This window comes from Manis javanica, chromosome 11 (genome assembly GCF_040802235.1).
Source record: "Manis javanica isolate MJ-LG chromosome 11, MJ_LKY, whole genome shotgun sequence".
NCBI classification, from domain to species: domain Eukaryota; kingdom Metazoa; phylum Chordata; class Mammalia; order Pholidota; family Manidae; genus Manis; species Manis javanica.
This window is the reverse complement of record NC_133166.1, coordinates 67,617,954-67,636,800: the sequence shown is the minus strand read 5'-3', so window position 1 is coordinate 67,636,800 and position 18,847 is coordinate 67,617,954. Positions and strand designations below refer to the sequence as shown.

Below are 18,847 nucleotides of genomic sequence, written 5' to 3'. Positions count from 1 at the left end.
GTACACCCATGTTCAAATCAGCGATACTCAAAATAGCCAAAAGGTAGAAGCAACCTGTCAGTGTTCATTGGCTGATGAGTGGATGAACAAAATGTGGTATGTACATGAAATTGAATGTTATTCAGCTTTAAGAAGGAATGAAATTCTGATACATGCTACAAGATGGATAAACCTTAAGGATGTTGTGCTAAGTGAAATAAAACAGTCACAAAAAGACAAATACTGTATGATTCCACTTATATAAAGTGCCTAGAGTAGTCAAGGTCATAGAGACAAAAATTTAAGTGGTGGTTGCCAGGAGCTGGGTAGGGAGGGAAATGGGGAATTGTTTGATGAGTATAGAGTTTCAGTTTTGCAAGAAGAAAAAAGGTTTGAAAATCATTTGCACAATGAAGTGAATGTATTTAACTGGCTCTGCAGTTAAAAATGGTTATGGTAGTAAATGTTTTGTGTATTTTACAACCTTTTTCAAAAATTATTTTCTAAGTGTTAATATAACTCTTAGTTAGAAAAGTAGCATGTTGATTACTTCAAGTAATAAATGATCAACTTGTGTTTTAACAGTTCTGCATTTTCCAACTGGTGAGCACTGAGAATAGCCGCTATAGTCTAGATCACATTTCCTCACTATTCACTTCTCAGGTGGGTTGGATCATCCTTTGCATATCATACAAGTATGGGAAAGAAGCATTGGCTAACCTATGTTGTAATGGGATTGAAATATTAAAATGGAATATTTAGTAATGCATGCAAACAATTTAATTTCGGTTTTACCAAATTCATGTGGTGCTTTTACTATTTACCTCATGTGCTGATACAAATTTAAGTTTCCATAAACTACCCTTTCTTATTTTAACCCTTTTTTTTCCATCACATTTCCTCCTAGGAGACACTGATTGACTTTGCCTTAACCTCTACGGATATCTGGGCCCTGTGGCATGATGCTGAAAACCAGACAGTTGTGAAATATATCAACTTTGAACAGTATGGGTCACATATTCCATCTTCCTACCTCAACCCAAGCAGTCTCACACTAAGAAAACGAGAGCTTTTTTATGTAGAACCAAAAGTCAAGTAGGACTCAGTGCTGGATTTGCCTGTTGTTGACTATTTCCTGAAATGTCTTTTGTATTTTGTGTTGTTTCTTACTTTTTGTTTTTAGGACAAATGAAGATTTTTAGGGTTGGAATAAGATAAAGAACACACCGTGTTTCTTGGGAAAGATAAGCATAGATCCAAACTACTTCTAATCTGGGAGTTTTCTTTGCTTCTGAGCAAAGGCTATTTCCAATACCCACAGCTTCCCAAAGATACTGCAGTCCCTTTGGGTTCTCAGCTTCCTCGTCATAAGATGAGAAATAGAGTGCACAAGTACAGAACTTCTCAAACTTTTTTAAAACAGGAAACCCCTTTTTTCAAAAGGTAATGAACTCCAATATAACAAAGGTAGTGTGAATATAAAATTATAATAATGTATTGATAATATCTAATATTAGATATATTTCCTCATCCAAATTTTTAATATATATAGTATTTAATATTTTTTAGTAGTTACAAGATACATTTAAAAACCAATAAACACTTGTGTAATCCTTGAAACACCTGTGCAGGATTCCTTGCAATATTCCTTCATGTCCTTGAATCTAAATGAATTACACCTTAGAGGTCCCTTATAAACCTATATTCTAGAACAGAATTCTAGGAATGCTTGCCCCCATACTGACCTTGAGCCACACCTCAAAATATGAGGGTATTCCATATAGAGGGCATTCAAGTAAAGGGGTAAAAAACAAAGGAGCTGAAGTCAAATGAAAGTTTAAATCTGGTTGTGCAACTTACTGTGAGATATCCTAAGTCTCAGTTTTCACCTCTGCAAAATGGGGGTAATACATCCTTCAAAGTTATAAGGTATACATGAATATCTAAAACCACCTAGAATAATGTCTAACATACAGTAAATGCAAAATAAAAGTTAGCTATTTGTAAATTTGTGTTTAGAATTTTAATTTCAGGAGAGTGCCTGTTAAAACTGGTAAGAGCATGAGCATGTCTATAAAACCAGACTCCACCAAGTAAGTTTCCTTCCTTTTTTTTTTTTTTGAGACATTTTTAAGAATTGATCAAGCAGTCATTGCAGAAATTTAGTGATGGGGCCCTCCCTGCCCAGATAACTGCCAAAAGCATAAATTTCATTTGTTCTCATCATTTTTACATACACTGGTGAACTTTTTTTTCCCATTTAGTAATGTTGCAGGACAGTGGAATCCAGTCTTTATGCAGCCTCTGCCAGAGGAAGAGATCATTATCAGAGATGACCAAGACCCCAGAGTAAGCAATGCTAGTCTTACAGAAGGGGATGGTTTACCTTGATTAATTTGAAAAGAACCAGTTGTATTAGATTTCTTTTAGCTTCAGGTGAAAACACCTACCTCACACTACCCTAAGCTTAAAAAGAGAAGGTAATGGCTTTGCAGCTGAGTCCAGAGTTACCTGCTTTCAGCTATAGCTGGAACAGAACTTTCAGGGCTTGATCTCTCTTTTATCTTTATTTGCTTTCCTCCTTGGATTTATTCTCAGGCTCTGTGAACTGAGCAACCCCACAATGAAGAGAATACCTCTATCCCAGGTCTTGAAATGGACACTCACTGGCCTGGCTTGAGGAATGTGCAAATTCTTGACATAGTCACTGATCAGAAGGAATAGAATAATCTGGCTTGGCGTGAGAAACATGTCCATCCTGGGCCTTGCTGTTGTGGGGCATAGGTGGAGAAGGAATGGTTCCCCTGAGAGGAAATAAAGAATTTGTTAGTAAAGGGAAAATGGATTTTAGATGTCACTATACTAATCATGTGGGTACATGCATATAATAAGGTAAATTCTGGTAGAGGTATATGCTCTGGTGAAAATGACTTTAAAAGGTAATGTAGCAGAGAGCAAAACAAGCCAGTCTCCCTGTTTTTCAGGGACACCCTCAGGATAAATGGAAGAAGAGCTTTCTGTTGACACGTTGATGTTAAAATGAGATTAAAGATTGTGACCTCTGGATTAGAAACAATGATTATTTGTAGGATTGGAAAACTCACTTTAAGTAACTGAAATTGAATATTGCTAAATTTTTAATACCAAGAGTTTGTTGGCACTTGACTAGTATCTAAAAGCCAAAATCATATGCTAATGATTAAAATCTTTGTTTTTCTCCTTCATTTTGGTCTTTGTCATCCCCCAGAACCTCAGTAGAAGGAGGGAAACTTTAACGAAGGTCGGTCAGGTTTGCTACATACTGGCAAATCTAGTTTATGAAATTTGGTCAAAATAATTAGGCAATATGAGACTTCCCACTTTATCTCTCTACTTCATTTCTCCACTTGTGAGAGCTTATTGCAGTTTTTTGTCTTATATATAATGCTTATTCTTCTTGGTTCCTTTTTTATATGTCAGCCATAAAAGTACTTTGTGAATGGTGAGGGAACCAGTTTAGTTTATCCTCTCACCAGCATGTATCACCAATAAACCTGGTGCTGCCTGTTCAGCTTAAGATTGTCATTTGACAAGCTCAACAAATATAGTTTATTTGTATTTAGAAAGCTTCTACATTATTTATACTTAGTTGTGTTTATTTACTTTTATAATGAAGTGATTTCAAACATAATGAAAGAGTTACAAGAATAGCACAAAGAACTTCTGTATATACCCTTCACCCAGATTTACCAGTTTTCCAGTGGATCCCAATGAGGTGCTCCATGAGGACTACACTATTTTCAGTATAGTACATCTAGTTGACTAAAAGACATTGCATTTGTCACTTCAGTGTAAAAATACGGAATGCCCTACTACTTATTATTGCTCAAGTATTTTAGGACCATATTCACATAATAGAAACTCAAACTCAGGTGCTAATGTGTCAAATTCTCCAACTTTTCCCAAACTTTATCTTTTTAGAATATTAACTTTTGTTTTAATATTCTAACAGGAGATGTACTTGCAAAGTCTATTTACACCAGGACGTTTCATAAATGCAGCTTTATGTAAAGCTTTACAGGTCAGCATGAAAATACTTAATTTTTTTTAAGACCGTCTCTTATTTTATTACTATTATTGAGTAATTAATGATTACTAGTAATTTTTGTGTTGCATATACTAAACACCAAACATATTTTTGCAATTGCATATACATGTGTTCATAAACTCTATTCTAATTTTTTAAATGTGTTTTCCCACTAAGTAAGATTCTCAGCAGGGAGATGAGGTTGGAGGCACTTGCCCAATAATTAATGAAGCATGTCAGTCGTAAAAAGAGAAACTTGTGCCTACACTATTATAAAAAGATACCATACTACATGGTATATAATCTCTACACTTAAAACCAGAATGTTTTCTTGGTTAGTTTTGATGGTATTGTTTCTACCCTTTTGTTAGTACAGTGAGTTCAGTTTAAGAAAACTCAAAATCTAAGCTTCAGAGTCAAATGGTTTAAGAGACACTTGATGCTTTACAAAATAATTGTTTCAAGTCACCTAGGCTTCCAGTTATCTTTATGGATTTTAAAATGGAGCAATCACTCACAGAATTGAAAGGTCCCTGAGAATCTCCTAATCTTTCCTCAAAAGATCTTTTGAGGCTTCTCTGACAGACAGCCATTTAGCTTCTAGTTGTCTGCCTCCGATGACTAGTTTCTCACTTGCGCTGATGTGAGTTATCTATTGTTCCCAAACTGTGTCATTTAAAAGTTCTTCCCAGTATTGGAACAAATTTAACCCTCATACTTTTGGTGGCTTCCTTCCTCTGGAACTTCATAGAACATGTCTCTCTTCTATAAGGCATCCTTCAAATAATTTAACAATTTTCCCATGTTGTCTTTCTATAGTCTAAATACATCCACTTCCTTAACTTTCTCTCAGGTGATGTAGTTCCCAGACTCTTGACTTTTCTAGGTACATTTGTGAATATCTTACTATTGCATGTTTTCTATTCTGCTTTCTTTCTGATAAAACTTTAGGATGACCTGGTCACTCTCCTAAGGTGACTTTTTCTCTCATCTCATCAGAACTTCTTCCTTGTTAATAATGATCAAATGTAATATCTCTTGTGCACTGAGTAATTAATCACTAAGGCATTTACCAAATGCTATCCTTCATGAGAATCACCCCTAGTAAAGTACCCAGCCACATCACCACTCTAGCTTGTGTTCCTGCCAGTCTCAGGATGTGTATGTTTTGCATCATCTTATACTTCCTTCTGGCTGAAAACCTTTCTGTTTCCTTTTGCTTTTTGTAATAATCTAAATGTACCCTACTGTAATTCTTAACAGATTTATGGATTTCTGTAGTTTATTCTGGTCTTTAGAAACTATTTCAAACTTGTTATAATTTCACTTAATAGAAATTATTGGCATGGTGTTAGGAGTAAATGTGTATTCCAGGCTTGTGCAGTCTCTATTGTATAATATATCACCTCAATGTCTTCTAAACTGGAATATTTTTAATTCAGCTTTGGGGTAGTATATAATATCCTAAAATGTCTTTTAATTCTAGATTTTCTGTCGAAGAACTGAGAGGAATTTAGATCTTTCCTGGAGTGAACTAAAGAAAGAAGTTACGTTAGCTGTTGAAAGTGAGGTAAGATGTGGGCAAAGAAAGGATGGTGATTTTTTCCGTTTTGACATAAGGCAGACTAGTACTAAGGAATTGTTCAGATTGTTCATTAGACCTTGTTAGTAGGAACTATAAATGTTTAAATTTTTTAATTAAAGAATTATATAGTCTGTGGCATGTAACATATAAGGTAACATTTGGCTGTAACTTAGAAGAATGATATTAGACAGTTAAGTTTTGGTGGAGAAAAAATCCCAAATGTTAGAATTTATCATTTTTTCATTGCCAGCTCCAAGGAAGTGTAACAGAGTATGAATATTCCCAGGAGGAGTTTCGAAATTTACAACAGGAATTCTGGTACAAGTTCTATGCCTGTTGTCTTCAGTATCAAGAAGCCCTCTCTCATCCTCTTGCCCTGCATTTGAATCCACACACAAACATGATGTGCCTGCTGAAAAAAGTAAGAAAGTTGAAGCATACAGAGGGACTCCTTTTGGCAGCTCAGTGGGTCTTTCGGAGTGTTAGTCTGTTGCGGGTTGTTAGCTTGTAGAACTTTATTTTTCTAAAAATAAAGTTTATTTGTATTTAGATAGCTTCCACATTATTTATACTTGTGTTTATTTACTTTTATAATGAAGTGATTTCAAACTTAAGGTAAGAGTTAGAAGAATCACACAAAGAACTTCTATATACCCTTCACCCAGATTCAACAATTGTTAACTTCCACTTGCTTTCCTTCCTTCTACAAATATATTTTTTTCTTCCTGAGCCACTTGAGAGTTGTTAGTAGTAAACATACAAGTTGCTTTTATCTTTACATATTTTAGTATGTATCTAAGAACAAGAACTATTTTTACATAATCACATCACAATTTAAAGGTCAGGCAATTTGACATTGATATAATATTATACAGTTTATATTCAGATTTTACCAGTTGTGCCCATAATTTTTCTTCTTGATCTAGAATCTAATCCAAGATTTTGCATATATTCGTTTTTGTGTTTCTTTAGCTTAATCTTGAATTGTTAGTCTTTCTTTATCTTTCATGACATTGACTTGTTTTAAACACTGTACGTTGCTGTTCTGTAGAGTGTCCCTCAATTTGGATTTGTCTAGTGTTTCCTTGTGATAAAATTCAGGTCTCGATTATTTAAACATTCACTGAAAAAAAATTTAACTAGAAGGTTTGTATTTCCAGGGGTATCTGTCTTTCCTTGTGCCTTCCTCCTTAGTGGATCATTTGTATCTCCTGCCTGATGAGAACCTTTTGACAGAGGATGAGACAACTATATCTGATGGTAATAGTGATTGTTACATTCATATTCATAGTAATTTTGTAAACCTTCCTACATGAACCCTATGGTTTGTTTCAGATGGATGCAAAAATACATTGCCACTTTGACCTTTCCTAGTCAATTTACCTTATCATAGATATTTTAATGAAAAGTGAAGAGGCCTACCCATCTCTAAGACCTCAGATAGATCTTTGGCATTTAATGATTAATATTTTAATGTATTATTCAGTAGCTCTTCACTGACTTGACTTAACTTTCTCTTATTCACAGATGTGGATGTTGCTCGGGATGTCATATGTCTTATAAAATGTCTACGACTGATTGGAGAGTCAGTAACTATGGATATGTCAGTAATGATGGAAATGAGGTGTTACAATCTACAGTCTCCAGAAAAGGCTGCAGAACAGATTCTGGAAGATTTGATCACTATTGATGTGTAAGGAGAATTTAGGGTAAAGTGCATTTCCTAATGAAAATTTAGCAGTTTTTAGTGCCAAAGTCACATTTTTAATGTATGTTCTAGTATGTACAAAGTAGTGACTTAAAATAAGTTGCAATGATTCTAAATGGGTGTTTCAACTTTTAAACAAAGTTTAACACATGAATTCAGTTTTGGAACAGACTCATAAATTATGATCTGGCTATAAACTATTAACTGAGCTATAAATTCTGAAATATAAATATATTTTTCTCACATTCATTCTATCTTGTCATTTCTGGGAACATCTGTATGTGTAGTAAAAGTATCTTCTACGCGAGAGTGGTTATCTCCATTCCTTTATTATGTGGCTGGTTTTCCTGTTTCACAGAACATGTAAATTACAGTACATACAGAGTCTGTCATATATATTCTCAGTAGTAATAGGAGTTTCGTATTGTCCTTATAGAGAAAATGTGATGGAGGATATTTGTAGTAAACTGCAAGAGATTAAGAACCCAATCCATGCTATTGGACTACTTTTACGGGAAATGGATTATGAAACAGAAGTGGAGATGGAAAAGGGATTCAATCCAGGTAAAAAACAAAACAACAAATGAGCCTTTTTGATTTAAAGGAGAAAAACAATGATACATTTAACTTTTTTTTTATTACAGCTCAGCCTTTGAATATTCGCATCAATCTTTCCCAGCTCTATGGTGGTAGCACAGCAGGGTATCTTGTGTGCAGAGGTGTGTGTAAAATTGCCAGTACTCGTTTCCTCATCTGCCGAGACCTTTTGATCTTACAGCAGCTATTAATGAGGCTAGGAGATGCAGTAAGTACTACATGAGGGAAAACTTACAAAATCTAAAATTTGATCTAAACCTGCAGGTGCGTAGCAGAGTGTCAGCTCCATGAGCACAGAGACTGTCTTTGTTTGTTGCTCTGTCTCCCGTGGTTGGCCTGCAATAGGTGCTCTATAAATATTTGTTGAATTAAGAATGAGTAAACATCATGATCTAAAGTTACAGAACAGATATGAAGCAGATTGTTTTACTCTTAATCTTTGCATGTATAGTGGTGGGGAAATTTCCCAGGTTGGCTCTTCCAAAATTTAGTAGTGTTAGTACTACTTTGGATATGATAGCAGGGTACCATTCAGCATGGAGGAGAGAGGAAGAGGAAAAAGAATTCTCTGCAGGACAGGATTTATCCTAAATAGAGTTCAGAGACTGCAGAGTTTGTCTTTGGGGTCCTTCCAACTCTGTTCTGTGCTTACTTTTCCATCCTGTTCTTAGGCTACGAGACTCTTCTTGTCTCCTATCCTCCTGAATGTTCCATGTTAAAAAACCACCTTTCTGCCTACAGGCAGAGGTCCCATTTGTCTTTCAGCTGGTAATTTCCTCCGAGCCTGAGAAGGAAACAATCTGTTTTAAACCAGTTCATGTTAACATATAAATAACTGAAAGTCCTTTGGGGCTCCCAGAGGTATTTATACTATTTAAATCAGAATTTACTAACTCAAATACATTGATACTGGTAGAATTTCTGGTAAAAATAAGGAAAAGTATTTAGGAAAGTGATTTATTTAGGACCACCGAAGGAAAAACGAACCTTTTCTGAGAGTCTCACTTAGGGCAGCCCTTACTAAGTTCTTATCAATCTTTGTAGATTCTTCTATTTCTCCAGGGGTTTTGTTGCTGTTTTTAGTTATAACCATTGTTGTTTTTTCTAAACACAGAAGTAAAAGATGTTCATTGTAGAACCTTTAATGTAAGCCATTATCTGTAAACAAAAAAAAATTCTGTAGTCATCTACCCAGTGATGACCACTGTTCGCATTTTGTGTATGTGCTTTTCTCTATGTAGAAAGTTTATTTCTAAAATTAGGATATACTTCATAGTGTTTTTTGTAATCTGTGTTTATTCTTACACTTTACAAATCTCAGCAGCATTTTCAAGGGTTGTTAAATATTCTCCTACAACTTAATTTTAATAGTTACCTAGTACAACTTAATTTATTCAGCCAGTCCCACTTGTGGCCACCCAGGTCGTTGCCAGCTTTTCCTTACAGCTATGACTTTCTGTACATCTTTGATTGTATCTCCAGGATAAATTCTCAGAACTAGAATTGATTTTGATTGATCACAGGCCTCACACAATTTAAAGCTTTTAATAACATTGCTGAATTTTTTTCTAATGGTCATATCTGTTTTTACCCAAGACTAGAACCATTAGAAAGAGATTTCCTCATTACCCATCTTGAATTCTAAAACTACAGATTTAATGAAAGTTAAAGCTTTTTCTTATTTTCTTTTTCACCATCAGCTCCAATGACTTGATAGCTGTTTTTGATTATTTTTATACTGTTAAGTGTTTGGTTAGATATTTTGCCACCTGCCATCTGAATATAATAGGTATATATGGGTTTTTCTATGTGTGTATGTTGCTTTTTTGTATACCCTTTGTAACTGTGTTTGTTTACTATAACTCCACATGAACCTTAAGAGTTACTACTAATTGTTGTTTACTGTCTCCCTACCCACCCGTCATGTGTAGGTGATTTTGGGACCTGGTCAGCTCTTTCAAGCTCAGCAAGACCTACTACATCGAACAGCTCCCCTACTCTTATCTTATTACCTCATTAAGTGGGGAAGTCAGTGCTTGGCAACTGATGTTCCAGTTGACACACTGTGAGTTTCATTATTCTGATTATTTTTAAAATAGTTTATTTTTTCATTGTCTGAAAATTGTAAACATGCTATAATATGACTTTCCTTTGAAATCCAGAAAGCTTTTAGATGCATCATTTTCTGAAAGTTGAAGGCAACTTACAAAAATAAAAATATGTATTTACTACTATATATTATATATGTGTATGACATAAAGATAAATCCTGTTGGATGCAGAATATTGAGATGAGGTCACAGGGAAGTTAGACCACACACAAAAACACACTAATTATTAAAGGTAGGCTTAGCTTCTTTATAAGCAAAAGAAGAGAAAAAAATCCATTACTTACAAGATTCACATTTTCAGTAAGAGAAATGATCCTGTATGCAGCAAGGTAAGGCTTTTCATGGCAGGTCTAGGAAATCTCTGCTCTGTCTTCTCATTGCTCTAAATTATGACATGTTTTCCAGAGAGAGAGAGAGAGAGAGAGAGAGAGAGAGAGTGTGTGTGTGTGTGTGTGTGTGTGTGTGCGCGCACGCGCGCGCTTTCAGTGGAGCTTTTATGTGCAACTTACTAGTTACATTGGCAGTGATTGATTGGCAAACTTGTTGAAGTAATGTTTGCATAGAAGAATTTATTAAGCTATCTTTCCTTTTTCTCACAGGGAATCTAATCTCCAACACTTAGCAGTACTGGAACTAACTGACTCTGGTGCTTTAATGGCAAATAAGTTTGGTAAGTACTGGACTGTGTATGCATTTGATTTTAAATTTGACATTTATTGCATATTTATTAAAGTGATCTCTTGTCACCTTTGCTGTGAAAAGATTGGCTAAGCTCTGCCTTCACTTCAGGAGGGTATAAGCAAGCTATGGTCTGAATCTCTAGCTGCGACAAAGGAGTCCAAGAAACCACAGGCCTCAATCAGGCATAATTTAAGGGTATTGCAGATATATAGACAATGCTACTTTGCCATTGTATACTGATGCTCCAGTGATTAATTCAACAAAAACATTTTTAGAATTTACTGTGTACTTTGATAAATGAGCCATGTATACAATGGGAGAAATGATAGCCTCTTCAACAAATGGTGTTGGCAAACTGGATAGCTACATGTAAGAGAATGAAACTGGATTATTGTCTAAGTCCATACACAAAAGTAAACTCGAAATGGATCAAAGACCTGAATGTAAGCCATGAAACTATAAAACTCCTAGAAGAAAACATAGGCAAAACTCTTTTGAATATAATAAACATGAGCAACTTTTTCCTGAATGCATCTTCTCGGGCAAGGGAAACAAATGCAAAAATGAACACATGGGACTACATCAAACTAAAAAGCTTCTGTACAGCAAAGGACACTATCAGCAGAACAAAAAGATACCCTACAATATAGGAGAATATATTTGTAAATGACTTACCAGATAAGGGGTTAACATCCAAAATATATAAAGAACTCACACAACTCAGCACCCAACCCAGAAAACAAATAACCCAATTAAAAAATGGGCGGAGGATCTGAACAGACACTTCTCCGAAGAAGAAATTTGGATGACCAGCAGACACATGAAAAGATGCTCCACATCACTAATCATCGGAGAAATGCAAATTAAAACTACATTGAGGTATCACCTCACACTAGTTAGGATGGCCAACATCCAAAAGACTAGGAACAACAAATGCTGGAGAGGATGCAGAGAAAGGGGAACCCTCCTACACTGCTGCTGGGAATGTAAATTAGTTAAACCATTGTGGAAAGCAGTATGGAGGTTCCTCAAAAAATTAAAAATAGAAATACCATTTGATCCAGGAATTCCACTCCTAGGAATTTACCTGAAGAAAACAAGATTCCCTGATCCAAAAAGACATATGCACCCCAATGTTTATTGCAGCACTATTTACAGTAGCCAAGATGTGCAAGCAACTTGTGTCCATCAGTAGATGAACAGATAAAGATGTGGTACATATACACAATGGAATACTATTCAGCCGTAAGAAGAAAACAAATCCACCATTTGCAACGGCATGGATGGAGCTAGAGGGTATTATGCTCAGTGAAGTAAGCCAGGTGGAGAAAGACAAGTACCAAATGACTTCCCTCGTTTGTGGAGTATAACAACAAAGCAAAACTGAAGGAACAAAACAACAGCAGATTCTCAGACTCCAAAAAGGGACTAGCGGTTACCAAAGAGGAGAGGTGGGGAGGGAGGGAGAAGGTGATTAAGGGACATTATAATTAGCACTCAGAATGTAGGTAGGTCACAGGGAAGGCAGTATGGCACAGTGAAGACAAGTAATGAATCTACAGCATCTTACTATGCTGATAAGACTGACTGCAGTGGTGTCAGGGGGAGGACTTGACAATATGGGTGAATGTTGAAGCCACAATGTTGCTCATGTGAAACCTTCATAAGACTGTATCAATGATGCCTTAATTTTAAAAAAATTATCCAAAATTATAAAAAAGATTTTTTTACTTACGGAGAATATATTTTATGTTGTTTTCATATGAAACTTAGAATCTTGGGACTGTATTTATTGTAAACACTTTGTAGGGGACACACAGGTGTAAGAAGAAAACAAATCCACCATTTGCAACAACATGGATGGATCTGGAGGAGTAATATAAGTGAACAGAAATGACATGTTGATTTAAGTGGCTTTTTATTGCATTTCTTACAGTACTTCACAGTTTACAAACTGGTTTTATTTATATTGCCATTGATTACACCCATGATGCATTTCATATTTTGAAATGTTCTTTGTTACAGGCATAAAGTGAATTGGTAGACTATCTGAAATGAAAATTGATGTTACCATCATAAGTTGGTAATTGTCTTACCTTTTTCTTTTTTAAAAGTATCTAGCCCTCAGACAATTGTGGAATTATTCTTCCAAGATGTTGCGAGAAAACACATTATATCTCATCTCTTCTCTCAGCCAAAAGCACCTCTGAGCCAAACTGGGTTGAATTGGCCTGAAATGACTACTGCAATTACCAATTATTTATTGCAGCTTTTGTATCCTTTTATTTAAAAGCTAGTTGAAGAGTTTCTTGTATCTAAATAGTCTAAGGCTCTTATTCTGCCTGTGTCATGAAGATTTTAATGAAGTTGGGTGTTTATTCCCCCAACAAGAAATGATAATAGTTATTTTCAGATATGATCCCAATTTGTATTTTATTTAATTTTGTGTTTTGCTCATGAGTTGAGCCAGATTGTATTGGTGCATACACTTTTAATACCTAGGTCTCATTTAATACATATATTCACCAAATACTTATTGAATGGCTCTATATGCCAACTCCTTTGTTAGGTGCTAGGTATCCCCTGGCACCAACAGTATGCTTGTGCAGTATACCAGCTAAAACTGGAAATGACCACCCAGGGATGGAATACATGCTTTACCCCATAGAATTAAGTTCTAAGCCAGGTGACTAGGCTCCTAGTATATAACCTTTCCAATGTGTTTGTCTAATATTAAGGTTACGAAATTGTGTGGAAACAGCATGTGCTCTGCTACCTTTTCTTTACCTTCTTTATAAAAAATTAATCCAGTTTATGGAGTTTGCTGTCCAATGTGTATATTTATGTTTTGCCAAGAAAATGTAAATCTCCTTATCCAGTGGCTAGATGGCCTAGCAATCCTGGTTGTCTCTTTTTAGAATGTTTGATGGGAAATTGTCAGTATGTACAATTGCAGGTGAGTATTGTTGAGTATTTCAGATTTAATCATTCTTGTGAAGAATGGGATTTCTGAAATTTTTTCTTTGTAAATGTTACCTGTATTTTAATTGGGCTGATAATAAGAACCACAATAATTTAAAACTGATTGTACCAAAACATAACCCAGAGAGGTTTTCTTTACTTCTCGCTTGACAGTATGATTCCTAATATTTTTTTCCCCCTAGAATATCTTTTTTCTTTTATTACTTCTATTAGGTTCTCTTTATACTAAAACAAACACACCATTGTCTTCATATAAATCCTTTACAGGAATCTAGTCAGTGAACCAGTATATACCAAAAACAGGACAATTGCTAACATGGAAGGTGAATGCACGTTTACATGTGTACTGGTGTTACAGGAGTCATGTTTGCTTCCTTACGGTAACTTACCTAATGCAAGAGTAGATTGACAGGATTAGGTTTTAATCTTCAGATGATTTGAAGAAATACAACTTTTGGGTTGATTGCTTTCTCCCATACGTGCGCGTACATGCAGATTGAGACACTATGGGCAGTCTCTCTCCTTTCCCTGCTTTGTTTTTTTCTATATGACACTTAACCATATTTGATGTTGTATTTTAGATATCTATGTGTTATTTGTTATCTGGATTTCCCACTAAAAGGTAAATGCAACAAAGGCAGCCTTCAGAGTTTTGTTCATTGCTTGTTAAAGAGAAATGAATTTATACTGAAATAGATTTGTAGCAGTCAGTCAACACAGAAATAGATTTGTGTTGATTCTCTGTGAAGAACCTGGAAATGAGTGTCTTCCTTAAGTATCTATTTGCTAATCAGAAAACACCTTTTATGCTTTTAAGGATTATATTCAACTGCTGCATCCCTGGTGTCAAGTAAATGTTGGTTCCTGTCGATTTATGCTGGGACAATGTTACCTGGTTACAGGAGAAGGGCAGAAGGTAGACTGCGTTTGTATGATGAACAAACTCTAGTGCAAGGAGGACACTTAATTTCCAATAACTGGGCTGAAGGGGATGGGAGGCATAAATTCCTCTAGGTAAAGCCTGCTAGTGCCAGTGAGGGGCATGATACACCTGTGAGACTGTACAGCTTCTTGTACTTGGCAGATTAGTGAGGACCCAGAGAAGTTTGTTACTCAGTTACATCCTATTAATGTAAATTTTAAACATACAGAAAAGTTTAGACTTTTACAACAATTCTACAAATGTTAACATACTGTATTACACGTGCTTTATTACATATTTATCTGTCCATCAATTATCTGTCTTATGAAAGTTTATTTTTTAGTAGCATTTATGTAAAAATGAGATAAAGAAAAATAATAATGCATCAGACAGAATTTAGAATGGCAGAAACTGTGAATGTAGTCAACGGTCTTAAATAATTTTTTGTTTTTGGCTTTCCTTGGCACACAAACCCCTGATTTACAGCAGCTAGCATTGGAATAGTCCATTAGAAGTCACTTTGGATTCTTCTATTTCTTCAGGCTCTGGAATGCTTCTGCCAGGCGGCATCTGAAGTAGGCAAAGAGGAATTCTTGGATCGTTTGATTCGCTCAGAGGATGGGGAGTTTGTGTCCACACCCAGGCTGCAGTATTATGATAAGGTACATCATATAATGGTTTAATCCTTCTTATACCATCCTGTGTAAAATGTTCTGAAATATATTGCTTTGATATTTGGGGAGAAAAAAAATAATATAAAAATGTAATCACCCCGGAAGATGACTGGTTAGCCAGAGATGGGTAAGATTCCTCAAGGGAGGAACAACCTAAGACAGGCACAGTCGCAGGGGGGCCATCAGGTGAGAAATTGGGGATCAACAGAGGTGAGGCTTAGAACCTCACCCCCCTGTTTTGAGAGAAATCTCCTGCATCCGTGGATGTTTTGTTGCCCTTGTCTAGCTTGGATCAATACTTAGTCTATAGGCACAGACCTGATCATCTACATTTGCCCTCTTACAGCACTAAATTATGTTTTCTACCTTTATCTTGCATCTGCCTACCAATTGAGCATTTTATTTAAAAATAATAATAATAATAAGGGAGAAATGTGGGATTCACATATAAATCAAGTATAAAAATCAAATGAATAATCATATCTGACTTGATTGTTTATAGTTCATGATGCGTGATCAAAACTGAAAGTTTCTGTGATATGACTGCCCTTGCACTGTTCACCATGTAAGAACTTATTCACTATGTAAGAACTTGTTCGTTATGCTTCAGAAGATTGGAGACTGTTGAGAATTAGGCTTGGGGTTGATTAATGATTGTGCATTGAGTCCCCTATACAGAATATTATTGTTGCTAACAACCATTTGATCAATAAATATGAGAGATGCCCTCTCAAAAAAAATGTAATCATTCCCTGAATTCCAAGTAAAGAGAAAAATGGATTTGCCTAGAGAAATTAAAGAAATATATGTTTTTAATTTGATAACTGTTGTTAAATGAAATTCCCACTGTGATAGTTTATTAGCCCAGTCATCATTAGAATTTTATTACTTGCTTGCTTATGAGAATTAGTCTCAAAGAATTAACTTGTAATGCTGTATTTGTTAGCTTTAGCTGATGGTTTGGCAGTGGGTACTCCTCCTGACCTTTTTACCTGCCACTCTTCCTTTTGTCACTCAAACAGAACAGTAGTGGCCTGCTTACTATCTCAAGCAAGTCAAGCACATACTCTGTTCCCTCAGCTGTTCCTCCAGGTAGTCAGGTCTCAGCCCTCATCTCATTCATGTCTGTACTCCTGTGTCACCTCCTCAGAGAGTTCCTCCCTGCCTCACCTGTTTTTGTGCTCATGCCCTCATGCACACTTGCTCCCTTTCTCCCTTACATGCAAACATGCAGATTGAGACCCTGTGGAAGTATCTTTCCTTACCCTGCTCTTATTTTTTTCTATATGACACTTAACGGTGCTTGATGTTATATTTTAGATGTATGTTATTTGTTATCTGGATTTCCTACCAAACAGTACATGCAACAAAGGCAGCCTTTGCTGCTTTTTGTTCATTGCTTGTTAAAGAGAAATTAATTTTAAGTGAAATAGATTTGTAGTTCCTAATAACCCTCTGCCATCCTTCTAATTAGAAAATCATTTTGAATTCTAAGTAAGGATTTTTAATATGAGGCCAGATAGACTTAAAGAATTGATAAATCCCCTGAAATTGTGTACAGATATTGTTTGTATTTTTTCTGTGGAGGGATTCCTTAGCTTTCATCACAAGAAATGTATTGATTCAAGAATAATAAGAATCACTGCTCCAGTAGACCCCAAACTTTGGGGACTTGGAATGAAAATACTAGAGCCCTCACCCACAGCAGAAACAAATTAAGACGTGCCAGAGTGGTGGACTCTGGCATCCTTCTTGGTCCTTTTATCAAGTGCTCATTTTTCATTTCGTCTTCAGGTTGGCATCTGAGGGAAGAGTAAGATGTCATGGTGGGGGGTGGAGTGCAAAATGGCACTCTCACTCATCTTTGTGATTCAGTAGACTGTTTACCTAGTTAATGAAAATCACCTTCACAATGTAGGCTTGGCTTTTAGAAATTCCTGCAAAGAAGCCAGCTTGAAGACAATAATAACAAATCACAAGCAAATGAGGAAAAGATAGGGCTGACACTTCTAACTTTGATATAGACTCTTCATCAGCCACATAACAAGGTGGAAACAGTGACAACCTATAATTGGATCTGACAAGAATCAGTCAAAAACAACTGAACTTTTTAGGAATGCTATTTTAAAATCTAGGAAAGTGTACCTAAAATTGAAATGTTGATTCCATATAGTGTGAAACCATGAAAACTCTCAAGGCATTAAGCATCCTAATCAGATGTGGAGTTAAATTGGTTACAATCACTTTGGAAAACTGTCAGTACCTAATAGCTCCAATCATTGACATGCCCGATTTAAATTCCAATTTAAGTATAACTAGAAAGATGTACACATTTGCCAAGAGTGTAACTGTTTTTCTAGCAGGATACTCACTCAAGTCATATACTAGAAACAACCCAAGTGTCCATTAACAGAATGGATCAATAAATTGTGGTATAGTCTTTCATGGAATACAATACAGCAATGAAATGCTCCATGTAGTAACAGATTAGTCTTAAAAGATGTTAAGCAAAGGAAGGCAGACACACATAAAATACAAACCAAAAGATTCTGTGTCTATGAAATTAAAAACAAAACTATTACAAGTCAGTAGAGGCTGAAAGGAGTCACACGGGGTTTTGGAGTGTTGCTATAATTCTTAATTTGGGTGCTGGTAACATGGATATGTTTACTTTGTGAATATTCAACAGCTATATACTTAGACTTTGTATACATTTCTAAATGTGTGGTATACTTTAGTAAAAAAGTAGAACCTCAAGAAAAAAACCAAGTATCCAGAAAAGGAGTTTTTGTACTGTTAATAAAGGAAACCATATAATAAAAATAAGTACTGATAAGTACAAATAATTTGTAAACTATTTTTCAGTCATACCTTTATTTCACCATTTGTAAATTTATATTTTGAATGAGTTATTATACATAAAAGTTAGAGAAATGTATATATATAAGTAAACACATGTGCACATGCCTGGGGGAATATGCACATTGTCACATCAGAAAGGTTTGAGAGAGGGATTGAAGATGGCATAAGAGGTGATCACAACAGAGGCTTCCTCAAACCAAATGTAATATGAAAATATTATTAATACAACTAATCCTGAAAGAGCAACAGTAAAGAGGACTGCACCAGACTGCATACACCTGGAGAAAATAAACCTCACAAAACAGGGTAATGTACCAAAGCCGTGGCCTGGCAGGACCCAAGCCCTGTCCCCACCCCAGCTCACCGGCGTGAAGAAGAAAAATGGTGTAGGGAGGGAGTGGAGGCCTGGGACTGCTGAACATCTATCTCTGGAGATCTGATCTGGGAGTACAAACTTACATAACATGGTGCTCTCATGATTAGGGGGGCTGGAAAAGCTAAGACAGGCAGAATACCTGGAGAGACTGAAATTCCTGCTACTTCTGGAAATCAGGGGTCCATATCCAGCTGCTCTGAGGCAAAAGAAAGGCGGGCAGTCTGAGAGACTTCCTAACAGCGAGAGGGCTGGTAAAGAGGCTAGGATTGCACAGAGCTTACTGCTGTTGTGTAATTGTCTGGGTG

At 35.9% G+C, this 18,847-nt stretch overlaps 1 protein-coding gene across 5 annotated transcripts in view; it reads left to right on the top strand.

Moving 5' to 3' along the window:
• The window catches only part of NUP160 (nucleoporin 160), a 70,793-nt gene that overhangs the window by 31,236 nt on the left and 20,710 nt on the right, over positions 1 to 18,847 (top strand). For 3 of the 5 annotated variants that reach the window (XM_073216566.1, XM_073216564.1, XM_073216567.1), the window contains 16 exons: positions 565 to 642; positions 887 to 984; positions 2,244 to 2,328; positions 3,971 to 4,039; positions 5,532 to 5,615; positions 5,881 to 6,051; positions 6,791 to 6,890; positions 7,158 to 7,323; positions 7,775 to 7,902; positions 7,983 to 8,143; positions 9,867 to 10,000; positions 10,645 to 10,715; positions 12,841 to 13,000; positions 13,538 to 13,682; positions 14,526 to 14,624; positions 15,173 to 15,292. In XM_073216566.1, coding sequence (XP_073072667.1) covers positions 565 to 642; positions 887 to 984; positions 2,244 to 2,328; positions 3,971 to 4,039; positions 5,532 to 5,615; positions 5,881 to 6,051; positions 6,791 to 6,890; positions 7,158 to 7,323; positions 7,775 to 7,902; positions 7,983 to 8,143; positions 9,867 to 10,000; positions 10,645 to 10,715; positions 12,841 to 13,000; positions 13,538 to 13,682; positions 14,526 to 14,624; positions 15,173 to 15,292 — 1,869 coding nt within the window. The remainder of the gene's footprint in view (positions 1 to 564; positions 643 to 886; positions 985 to 2,243; positions 2,329 to 3,970; positions 4,040 to 5,531; positions 5,616 to 5,880; positions 6,052 to 6,790; positions 6,891 to 7,157; positions 7,324 to 7,774; positions 7,903 to 7,982; positions 8,144 to 9,866; positions 10,001 to 10,644; positions 10,716 to 12,840; positions 13,001 to 13,537; positions 13,683 to 14,525; positions 14,625 to 15,172; positions 15,293 to 18,847) is intronic. The other 2 variants (XM_073216565.1, XM_037018841.2) reach the window with 2 other exon arrangements.